This window comes from Mixophyes fleayi, chromosome 8 (assembly GCF_038048845.1).
Source record: "Mixophyes fleayi isolate aMixFle1 chromosome 8, aMixFle1.hap1, whole genome shotgun sequence".
Taxonomy (NCBI): domain Eukaryota; kingdom Metazoa; phylum Chordata; class Amphibia; order Anura; family Limnodynastidae; genus Mixophyes; species Mixophyes fleayi.
In genome coordinates this window covers 15,020,510-15,032,781 of record NC_134409.1, presented here as the reverse complement: position 1 = coordinate 15,032,781, position 12,272 = coordinate 15,020,510, and the positions used below count along the sequence as shown (strand labels likewise).

At 38.3% G+C, this 12,272-nt stretch overlaps 1 protein-coding gene and 1 long non-coding RNA gene across 2 annotated transcripts in view; both read left to right on the top strand.

Annotated features, from left to right (window-relative positions):
* LOC142100007 (uncharacterized) overlaps nucleotides 1-12,272 on the top strand; it is a 656,382-nt gene that overhangs the window by 507,852 nt on the left and 136,258 nt on the right. The window lies entirely within an intron of this gene.
* LOC142098771 (vitellogenin-1-like) overlaps nucleotides 1-12,272 on the top strand; it is a 97,018-nt gene that overhangs the window by 8,388 nt on the left and 76,358 nt on the right. Inside the window, exon 4 of the mRNA XM_075181539.1 lies at nucleotides 2,521-2,772. Within this exon, the coding sequence (XP_075037640.1) occupies nucleotides 2,521-2,772 (252 nt within the window). The remainder of the gene's footprint in view (nucleotides 1-2,520; nucleotides 2,773-12,272) is intronic.

Here is a 12,272-nt window from a genome sequence, read left to right as displayed (position 1 = left end):
TTACTGCCCTCATTGTAAAACTAAAAAATTTCATCCACTTATATTCCCGCAGTACTTATCATACTGCCACTTCCAAATTTCTGCTTTGACCTACACATATATATATATATATATATATATATATATATATATATACATACAATTCAGTGCTGTAGCTATATATGCAAGAGTTAGGTTAGGTAAGGTTCGTATAAGAAGGAGTTGTCCAAGAACAAGCCCTTTAAGTGTTATTATGGGTTCCATTAGGTTAACGTCCTGCAGCACCTAGTTCCCTGTGCTTTGGCATCCAATACTTAGTTTCCTTTCGGTTAGCTTCCTGTGGTACTTAGTTTCCTTTCGGTTAGCTTCCTGTGGTACTTAGTTTCCTTTTGGTTATCTTCCTATGGTACTTAGTTTCCTTTCGGTTAGCTTCCTATGGTACTTAGTTTCCTTTCGGTTAGCTTCCCGCAGTACTTAGTTTCCTTTAGTTTAGCTTCCTGTGGTACTTAGTTTCTTATACTTTAGTGTCCCGCAGTACTTAGTTCCCTGTTCTTTGGCATCCTGCAGTAGTTTCCTTTTGTTTGGGTTCCTGTGGTACTTAGTTTACTGTACTTTAGCATCCCACAGTACTTAGTTTCCTTTTGTTTAGCTTCCTGTGGTACTTAGTTTCCTGTTCTTAAGTGTCCTGCAGTACTTAGTTTCCTTTAGATTAGCTTCCTGCACTACTTAGTTTCCTGTACTTTAACCTCCTGCACTACTTAGTTTCCTGTACTTTAGCATCCTTCAGTAGCTGGCTTCCTTTAGTTTAGCTTCCTGCGGTACTTAGTTTACAGTACTTTAGCGCCCTGCAGTACTTAGTTTCCTGTTCTTTAGCATTCTACAGTACTTAGTTTCCTGTACTTTAGCATCCTTCAGTAGCTAGTTTCCTTTAGTTTAGCTTCCTGTAGTACTTAGTTTCCTGTACTTTAGTGTCCCGCAGTACTTAGTTTCCTGTTCTTTAGTGTCCTGCAGTACTTAGTTTCCTTTAGTTTAGCTTCCTGTAGTACTTAGTTTACTGTACTTTAGCGCCCTGCAGTAGTTGGTTTGCTTTAGTTTAACTTCCTGCAGTACTTACTTTCCTGTACTTTAGCTGCATACTGAGCCCAATGTTTGTGGTTTGAGAAAAGTCTGCTGCTCAGTGCAAGCAAAAGGAGCATTGCCAATTTACCCAGTCCATTCTCTCTTTGCTTAGAGTGAGTGTACCGATCTTGCACTCAAGATTGGTAGACTGGATCTTGCACTGGAAAGAACCAGTAATATAAAGTCTACCAGAATCCACCGTGTTGATAATATTAGTGTTTAGGCCAACATTCAGCATTCCAAGCTTTATTAGCAGTGTCATCATTACAATCACACAACTTGATAGAACCGAGGTAAGCCACACGATAGAGCAGAAGAACCATTGTCTTGATGAATTCTGACAGTTATTTCATAAAGGTCTGTACGCGATAAAGATTGGTCACTTTATTTGGATGAGTGCTACGTGTTTGCCTATAAATAGTTTTAGCAAAATTGGTTTAAAAAAATAATTCATAGACATAGAGATTGTGTATAGTACAAAGTAATGGATGCATTATTTTGACATATTAAACAATGTTACTGGACTGTGTTGTTTGGCCACAATATCTCATATCCAGACAGAGTTTTGGATATAGTACCATTGTTAAAATGAATGAAATGCATCTGTTGACGCAGTCATACAAGATTAAACAGACATGCAACAATTTCATTGTTTCAAGCTAACTGTGTCTGTGTGATCCAGGACTCATAACTATCCGTTGTTTCTCACATTGACTCTTTATCATGTTACATACATCAAAAAAACATTTCCAGAATACACACATATCTCACACAAGACACTGCAGAATTTCATGCACTCCTCATCTCCCGCATTGACTATTGCAATTCCCTTTTTACTGGTCTTCCCGAATCAGACCCGGCAATCTATTTTGCACGCAACGGCTAGATTGATTTTCCTTGCAAATCGTTCTTCCACTGCTGAGCCACTCTGTCAGTCTCTACACCAAGTTCAATTTAAATCAGTTAAATAATACAAAGACAGATCCAGAAAGTTTTCTCATGTGTAAAAACCACGGAATGGAAATGTGTAAAGTATTAAGAGTGAATAATTTCACATTACCTGGCAGCCAGTTTTGATAGTAAAAACTCGCATGGCTGCTCCCCTTCTATAGAACATACATAATCTACTGTTCCAATGCAGGTTTTACTTGTGCCCAGGGGTAAGGCTTAAAATATGGTGATGTCTATCAATATTTACTAGGTGGAAAATGCTTCCAGATTTTTACAAAAGAATCGCTACATTGGGAATTCGTTTTAAACTAAGGTCGGATTTGAAACAATTTCTACCAAGCATTCATTCACTTGTGTTGATTAGGAACAAGCTTGACTTGTACAATTCTTAAAATTATAGAATAATTAAATCTCTACTTAAAAAAATATATATTTCTAAGACGATTTTTTGTCTTTATTTTATTTTTCCAGATTCGCAACATAGACCTGCAAGAATACAATGGTATTTGGCCAATAGATAAGTTTACCAGTTCTCCTAAATTAACTAGGTTACTGGAGAAACAGCTTGCGAAGCCGATAAAGTTTGAGTACGGACATGGTAAAGTTGGCGATTTGCACATACCGAATGGATTATCAGATACTACAGTTAATATACTTAGAGGTATTTTAAATATTCTTCAACTCACCATAAAGAAGACACACAATGCATACACATTGCAAGAGGTAAGTTACTTGCCTAAATAAATATACTTTTGGTTGTTGTTTAACCCTCAACTCTAATCAGAGGTTGTACTCGCTACTCTGATGCCTTTAATACCGACAACGAGGATATAGACGAAACAATTCTGACTACAATAACATAGACATGGTTCAAAGGAAGACTTACATTAAAAAAAACAGAAGACATTTCCAAACACACTGGACTGCAGAACATACTGCATGGCGGCACTTAACTTTGACGTCACTAAACAGAGCGACATTCAGATTTTGGAATTTAAAGCAGCAATGTCAGGACCCGGCAACTGGTCAATTTAATCTAAGGGCTAGGGTTAGGATTATGGTTAGGGTTAGGATTAGGATTAGGGTTAGGGTTAGGATCAGGGTTTTGATTAGGGTTAGAGTTTGGGTTAGGGTTAGGGTTAAGGTTTGGGTTGGGATTAGGGTTAGGGTTTGGCGCTGGGTCCTGCCATTGTTGCTTTAAATTCTGAATTCTCAATGTTGGTCTATTTAGTGACATTAAAGTTAAGTGCAGCCATGCAGTATGTATGCAATTTATACCAGTCTGCAGTCCAGTGTGTTCGGAAATGTCCTCTGTCTATTTTAATGTAAGTCTGCATTTAAACTGTGTCTATGTTATTGTGATCGGAATTGTTTTGTCTGTATTAAAGGCGTCAGAATAACATACTACACCCCTGATCAAGAGGGAAAGTAGAAATCACTTGCTGTAATAATAATAAAGTTAGAAAAGTTCAATGTATGTAAATATAAGTGTATATTAAATTAAAAAAGAAAAGAAAAAGAATGAGTTATAAAGTCAACTGTACATTAGCAACCTCAATCTTGACCATCTTACCAAATCAATATAATGTAATAACTTGAAAAGTAACACAACTCTACAAAATGAATACTAATCTCCACTCCCATCCAATTATTATTTTTTAAAAATTACAATTAGCATTACAGTTACTCAACTAGTGCTCCACTTCACTTTCAGCAGCCAGGGAATTGCCAAGGAGCACAGTTATCATACATTTACTGCTTATCTTTTTCATAAAGTCACAGAAACGCTAAAGCCAAAACATAAGTAAGAACCATACACGAGAGCCAACAGTAAGTTAAATAATGGTGGCCATTTTGTTGAAGCCAAAGTTCATTAAAACATCCCCACAAAATTGGGTCTTAGAGTGTGTTACAGGTTTTTAATGCAGACAGGAGGAGAAGGTTCCTAGAAGCTGTTTCCTTTTTTTTAACCACATAACTGTTGTCATTCAAGTCTAGGGAGTTTCTGGACAACTGAAACCACCCCTAAGGCTTCCCCTGATAATTGACAGTGCTCTGTGGGCCCCATTTAGTGCCAGGAGGTAAATTCTAAATTTGTCAACACATATAATGCCACCCCTTCCTCCAAGCCAGCATGACATGGATTTACCAAGGAGCACAATTGAACCTTACAGCTGGATTTACTCTTAACGCCAAATGACGCCCTTTTTGGATCAAAGTATTTAGCTTTTCTGGATAACGATTTGCAAAACGTATAGCAACACATCATGCTACCATTTGTAATAAAACATAATTCCACAAAAATATGTGAATTTCCATGAACGTATGCCATTTGTGGGACTACTTAGCTTGAAATCTGAGCTAGAATATGGTACAGTATCTTCAAACAGCAGATAAGATAACAAACATAGCTCCCAATATTTCACGTTCAGATTAAATAGGCTGTAGAGATGATCTTCCCAGGTGATCAGACTGAGCACACAATCACACCCCAATTCTACAAACTGCATAGCCACCACCTTTTGCATGTAAGAATTAATGATTGTCGTTTATAAAACAGGGCACATTTCGTTTTGAGCTGTATATTGTATTTTGTAAAAAATATGAAACTTCAGCAAAGGCCACCTCTAAGTTTTATAGCATTATACACATGATCAAACATGACATCAGTAAAATTATTTGTAGTGGGCGCTCTTCCCCTGGTGAAAGATACGAAGTGATAATGATGGGAAGCAACTGACATGCGTCTAACTCATAATACATAGAATGGGCCTGATTCATTAAGGAAGGTAAAGCAAAAAAAAAATGAGTAACTTTGAACTTTGGCAAAACCATTTTGTATTGGAGGGGGAAGTAATTTTAAAATGTGAGGACAGATTTATCATTGGGCTAGGGCATGTCCTAGATCAACTTTTAATGTCAGTGCAAAAATAAAGCTATCAAGTATTTGCGTCCTACATGAAAAAACAGCCAGTATTTTCCTCATGTGCCAAATAATAAACTCATTTGCACCCCTTGCATTGCAACATGGTTTTGCCAAGGTTCAAAGCTACTAATTTTTTTGCTTTCCTTTCCTTAATGATTCAAGCCCAATGTGTCTTTTGTTTGGACGTAATTTACACCTGCAATTTAAACAGAAATGGCCTACAACTCTATGTAAGGCCCTGAATTAGAGTATGCAATCATTTGGGGCCCCAAGTTTTAGGCTATGACTTTCAGGCACCTACAGCTACATAGCAAACTAAATATGTTTAGAACAACGCTCTGTTAGGTAAGTGGGGAGAAGAAATTTGGATGCTCCCTCTGTCCTTATAAAGGGGTGTCTGAACACTTTGGAACAGTCGGTAGTAATTTAAAAGTGTGGTTAAGGATGAGCGCAGTTGGCGATGGAATAGAGGATACAGAGCACATGACGATGATTGAGAAATAAGAGAAGAGGCATGTGAAAAATTCTACTAGAGAGTGTTTTGAAAAGTCAAGACCGTGTGTTTAGCTTCATTATTCAAAGGCTAAAAGGGTGAATTATGTTGAGTTTTTGGCAGTATAACTGGGTCAGGATATCCAAAACATGGAGGTTGATTGGTATAAAATTTATCCCACAAAAATAAGTAAGTTCTTTCTACTTTTTTTTTGTTTCTTTATATTATTTATTTTAGCTATTTGGATTGTTCCTTGGCACCTTCTTATTTTTATTTGTGATTTACTTGAGCAGACAAAAAAAAGTAAGATAGAGGGCCAACACATTTATCCAATTAAATAAGTATTAAATGTATTTAATAATTGACTATAGCAATAAACCAACAAACTGTATGTTATATACTGTTAAAACTCTAAGATATTTGATATTCAGTAACATGATATAGCTGGATGACACCCATAACTAAATGTAGTCATCTAGTAAATGATTTTTAATCTAATCAGTGAAGGGTACTGATAGTCAGAGGGTACTTATACCCATTGACTATAACTGGGTATAAAAGAGATGTAAAAATTTGCACAAAAGTAAAAAAAAATATTAAACAAGCAATATAGTCAAACATATAAATGTATTTATTTTTCATTAAACATAGATGCAAAGATTCAATCTAATTCATATGGAATTTTAACTGTAATACATAATTAATTTCTTGAAAAAATAAATTTATTACAATGCTTCACCTGTCCTTGTTTAGAATCCCTAGGGAGGAATGTGGCATTTCAGTTGGTGCTGAACTACAGTACTGGTGGGCGCTGGTTTTCAAAACCATAGGGGGTAATTACAGGAGGTGGGAAACAGACAATGGTTAATGAGGGGTAGAATATGCAGTTCTACAAGTAAAAAGTGACACGTGAGCAAGACAGTTCTCTATAAAAAAGCGTTTCTAACAGCTTAGAGACAGTAATAATCTTTAAAATGTGAAACATGTTATAGATGCTAGTCGGAAAAAAAACATTTTATTGTGAGAGTCAGGAATATGTTAATAAAAATCTGTATTTTAAATCCGTATTTAATTGTGACATAAACATAAAAAGGGAGTAGAGATACTTTTGAGCTGCTTTGAGTTCCTTTATTTAAAGTGCAGAGGTTCATCCTTGAGATTCTGGGCAAGCGGCTTTCATCTGCAAAACAAGAAAGTATTATTTGCAAGAGCAGGGTCAATGTAGGCTATAAGTAACTGGAGAGACACAGAATATTACAGGAGGTCTTTGTAAGAAATTAAAAGGATTAGTATATTTATTGTACGGCAGTGTGATATGTATGTGTTAAGAGTTTTTCATTCCAAGGAGATGTAAGTCAAGGAGATGTATTCTTTTTATGATTAAAGATTGGAAAGTAATGCAAAAAAATCCAACCATGTCGTTTAATTTATTTAGAGCTGGAGAATGTTTCTTTAAGACTAATGGCATAGTCTGGTGACCAGCGATATGCCGTGTGTGCTGGATTGTGTCTCAATAATCCATCCCCTCTATTCTATTTGAATGGCAGTGGGACTATGCGACTGGCCCTCTATCATGTAATTTGTCGTAATTAAATGTGCTCTAAATGTATCTGTTTTCAGTATAAATATAATACTAAAATATCTGCCTGAATTGCCTCATTCAATAAAAGGTTAAAATATTATAAGGACAAACTAAAAATAGCATTATTCTCTCTAGCCTTAAGTAATGCCTAACAAAGAAGGTAGTTCTTAAAGTGTCACCCTACTGGAAAACCCTTACTATGACATTAATTGTGAAGGAAATATAAATAGTTATAGGAACAACACAGATCCTAAACATATTGGTTAAAATTACTTTGGCCAGGAATGTATATTCCTTAACGAATACATAATGCATCAAAGCAATACTTCTCATAATACATGTTTGTGAAGACCTCTCTTTTAATTTAGAACTGCTAAAGTAACAACATAACATCTGTTAATGATTTATACATGTCCCTTAAGGAACCTACATAAAGTATCTCCACAAATAATTAGTATAACATAATCATGTTTCATATGTGTATGTGTGGAAAATCATCTATTCTAGCTGGATTGCAAACACTCTCTGGAATTCAAGGGAACTTCCTATTAACAGGGGCTCTGAGGTGTCAAACAATTGTAGCAAAGCCAAAGCAATGTATTTGTTATTCTACGTCCCATTTTATTATGTCATCTATGTGTTTGCATATCCATCATTTCTCTTCTGCCTTAACTATTGTTGGACAGCAGAATCTTATCTCTATTTAATTTAAATATATGTATGCAAATGGGTAATCTATTGAGCAATCCACTACCATTCATGGAAAGAGAAAGTCTGCTTTGAGGGATGAAACGTGTGAGTTTGCTACATTTGCTTGACACCTCTGAACCTCCATCAATAGAATGTTCTCTTTTGTTCAACAGAGTGTTTCAGCATCAAGAGTTCAGGTAGAATTGTCCGGCCACATGCACATTCAGGATTGCTGTACAATCTACCAGAATGTTAGTACTTAGAGTCCTGGCCTCTGTGATTCTGAATCAGTGGTGCAGGAACATACTAGCACCAGAGATGCTGCTGTGTGCTGAACTTTTGCCTTTTCAGCGTTTCCGTTACCATCATCCTATAATCAGTAATAAATGCACCTGTGCTCTAGCTTTATAACCCTGCCTCTCAAAGCTCTCAGAGCTGTTTATAGACTTTCTTCTGGATGCATGTCTCATGTTTGGTTTGATCCATTATGGCTGACCTTGTGCTTGTACATGACAACGCTATTTGTCTGCTGCCTGCCACTGACCCTGTGCCCTGGACCTGACTATGCTATCTGCCTGACTCTTACCTCTGACATTGTGTTAGGATCTAGTTCCATTGGCTGTTTCTCTGTGTTTAGACAGTTGCCACCAGTCAGCATTCCATCAGTTCCCCGAATATCTGGATAACCACTCGTGAGTGATTTATAATATCTAGTTTATTGTGTCACCAATATTATATTTTCAGTTGTGCCATGGTGTTGCACTGCAGAAAAAAATGAAACTACTAAGTCCTGGGGGCAGCTGAGTACCGGTGAGCATGTATATATCTATGTGAAATGGGGTTCCTATAGATAAACATCACAGTTGGTTAGGTTATAGTATTTTATGTCAGTGCAGACCACCCCTGGCCTTACACAAGGGACCATAAGTTGTACTATATTTTGGGAGGATTCACCTATATTTATATATGGGACCTATGTTATAGATTTTTTTCTAGAGTGTTATTTATAGAATACCAGGTTATAGGTTATTCTATTATATAGGTTATTCTAATATATCAGAATCCACTTTTTGCCGTAATATCACAAAATATGCTGTAGCGCTTGTACATGTTTTATGTGCTTAATGATCATTAAGTTTATAATAGTTCAAGGGTATAACACTATAACATTCCAATACATACGCAAGCTAAATGCAATAAAAGCATTCATTTGTGTTTAAGTCCCAGAATCATTGTTACATTCTTAAATTGCTATATCCAAGTGTTGATGTGAGTGAATGATATAGAGAACAAGCTAGCAAAGTAATTATTGTAATGTAATTAGATTCATTATTGAGCATTTAAATCTAATGTATGAATATATTTATAGAGTGAGATGTATAGAAGAAGTAATTAATTAATTTCCAGTGTTGAATCCAACATCCGCCAACACTCACACCTTCCTCTGCCTCACCCAATGAAAATCATTCATAAGTCTATGTCCTATTTCTTGGGCTCTCGTTCTGGTTTGGGGGCTCGCCTCTCTTTGAGTTGGTGAAACTCTTTCTCTGAAGAGCTAAGCGGTCACCAATCACAACATCTTTACTCGACTACCAAACCTAAAAGTAAGACAAAGGATTGGTTTATGAACCGAAGGCGTAATGTAAAATTGTGTGATTATCATGTCATCAATAGGCACTTGTAGACTGTCCACCAATTTTTATGGAAGTCGGCATGGATTTATGCCTCAAAATTCATAATGAACACATTTTCCATGAGATGATGAGTAGATCTAAGTAGATAGGAGAGTTCCTCAGAGAGGTGTGATGATGAAGACATCGGTATGATCTGAAAGTGGTCGATTTTGCCCATATATGAAGGCATTCCTGATTTTGGGAAGTGTCATTGGGCTTTTTTGTCATTGGGCTTTAAAGCACAAGATGTCTTGAAAGTTACAACATTTAAAAAGCAATTTAATCTAACTACATGGATATGCATCCACAGGCAAAACGGTATAAAATCATATTCATTGTTGCCAATTGGTGGCATGCTGACAAATTGGGTGTGGCCAGGCCGTGGAGGGGAAATGCCTAATCAGCAGGAAGTTCTAGCTGCAAGTGCAGGTTCATGAGCCAGGCCCGCCATAACGGGGGTACACTGAGTACAGCAGTAAGGGGCATGACAGCAGTATGAGCCCGACCAGCCCTGGGCCCAAACAGATTTATGGAAGGGGGGCTTTTGCAGTAAATTAAGGGATGTATTGGGCTTCTTTTCAACCAGTTCCCCCTGGTAGACAGTACGCCTCCACTCCCACGATGTCGGGGCTCTATGGCTGTCATCATTTTCACTAGTCCCAGCTACCCAGGAGCGCATCTTCCTAAGAGAGAGGCACCCAGCTCCCAGACAGAGAGCCATGACAAGGCAGAGAGGCTCCCTGTGGCATCGTTAATGTCCTGTAATTAATGACATCATGATGCTGTCAATGGAGACAATTCAAAAGAAGCCAGCTAGAAGAAACAGAGAAGCAAAGAGATAAGTGATCTACTGCAGGAGTTAGGGGTTACAGGAGAGAATGGGGGAAGGCAATTGGTGAGTAGAGGATAATTTAAAAATGGGGTTGGAGTGAGTGAGAAAAGAAAAGAGGGGGGCATGCCTGTTAAATCTGACCTGGGCCCCGTAATTTCTGGTGGCAGCCCTGACATGAGCAGCCAGCTGCAGGGGTCTCCACTTGTCCCAAAATAGCTTCAGATATCTGCCCCTGCATTGATTGCTCCATAGACACATTGGACCTTGTGCCCTAGTTGTTGGTTTTCAGCAGCTGTTAGTGACAAATGCATGCACATAAACCAATATATTTTATACAAGGAAATTTAAATATTTGTCATTAGGATCTGATGGCCACCCTTACATTATGTAATATAAGTGCTTCTGGGTTCAACCAAGGGAAAATGCTGAATATGACAAAAAACACACTTTTTCAGTACATTACAAGTTGTCCAGTTGTAATTCCCTCCAGGGTCTAGTAGAGAACACACCCCATTCCCAATGATTGCAGGCTGGGGTCAATGAAAGAGAAAGCTAGGTGATGCCAAGATACTGGTCTCATTGTAAGAGACATCCACTTCCCCATTGGAGGAGTGGCACAGTGGTATTGGCATAAAAGCATCTAGTGCCAGGACTCGGCGGGTCACATGGGGATTTCCTGCATTAGGGAGAGTGATGTAACAGCTGGGGATGAGGTCCCAGGCTCACCTGGCCCAGAAGTGGGTCTGTGGCTGAAAGCCACATGGGACAAAGTATATATGAAGAGAGGAAGAAGCCCCAAATCTAGAGGGGAGTGTCTCCCAGTATCAAGAGAGAGGAGGGTAGGGAGAGGGAGAGAGGAGGCTTCAGGACCCTCGGAATGGGTTCATGGTCAGATGCCATGGCAGATAGTGGGAAAAGCCAGGATCTACCAGAGAGGAATAGGAAGGTGTTCCTTAATCTATAACCTGGAGGAACCCTACATAGGGGAGCACTGCCAGGAGGAGTAAGGCTGCAGAGAGGAGAGTCCCTAGGTAAGGGTATGGTTATTGAGAAGCAGTCTGGAGAAACCTACAGAGCGCTCCCTGGATTAGGTGACGGTAAATGCATGTAAGGAGAGTCCCAGGATTAGGGAATAGCGTGCTAGAAGTCTGTGTGAATCAGTCTGCATTGTGTCTGCATACATGATAAGAAGGTAGAAGTTGCTGAGACTTGTGAGCAGTTGTGGAACTGCACCCAGCATACATCAGTATGTAACCTGCTATTGTTGCAACTTGCTGTGGTAAAGTACAATTTGCAATTAGACATCTGCCTAAGAACTGTGCTGGTGGACTCTGGCAGTATTAAGCTGTGAGTGAAACTGGCATAATATTTGGCCTTATGTCTCATCCAACTATTTACGATGTATACATTTAAGTAAAATGATTGAATCAAGATGGTCTGTGCCCAAATTTTGCAATAACTTTTGCACTAAACCACCTGACAACACCTGTGCCCCCCCCTTATGAGACATTGTGTTAAACAGCCTCATGTGTGAGGTCATCTGGTCTTTTAATGCCCCACCCAACACCTAGCCAGAGTTAAGGAGAGCAAAAGTGAGAGGTTATGTCATGTCTACTCCCTTTCAGCCGCACACAATACCAAGGGGCTCACACATGAATGGACATAGGTGTATTATGACTTGGGGCTGATTATCCTCACCAGGATCCTAATTTCACAGTCATTGAGGGATGGTACAAGGTAATGTTATTGGGAGACTGTCATGCAATCCGTCCGTCAGCTGAAGCTTTAATAGAATGTGACTTGTGAACAATGACAGCTGTACTAAACATACATGTAAATCTATAAAAGAGGCTAAATGATAAATATTTCATTTTTCAATGGATGGCTCAAAGTTCTGACTTTAAGTGACTGAAATGTTGTGCCATGACCGTAAGAGAGCACCCACACAAGCCTAAAACACCAATAATTCAAAACAGTTCTGTACAGAGGAGAAACCTCTAAGTGGGTGCATAGAATTGATCAACGGG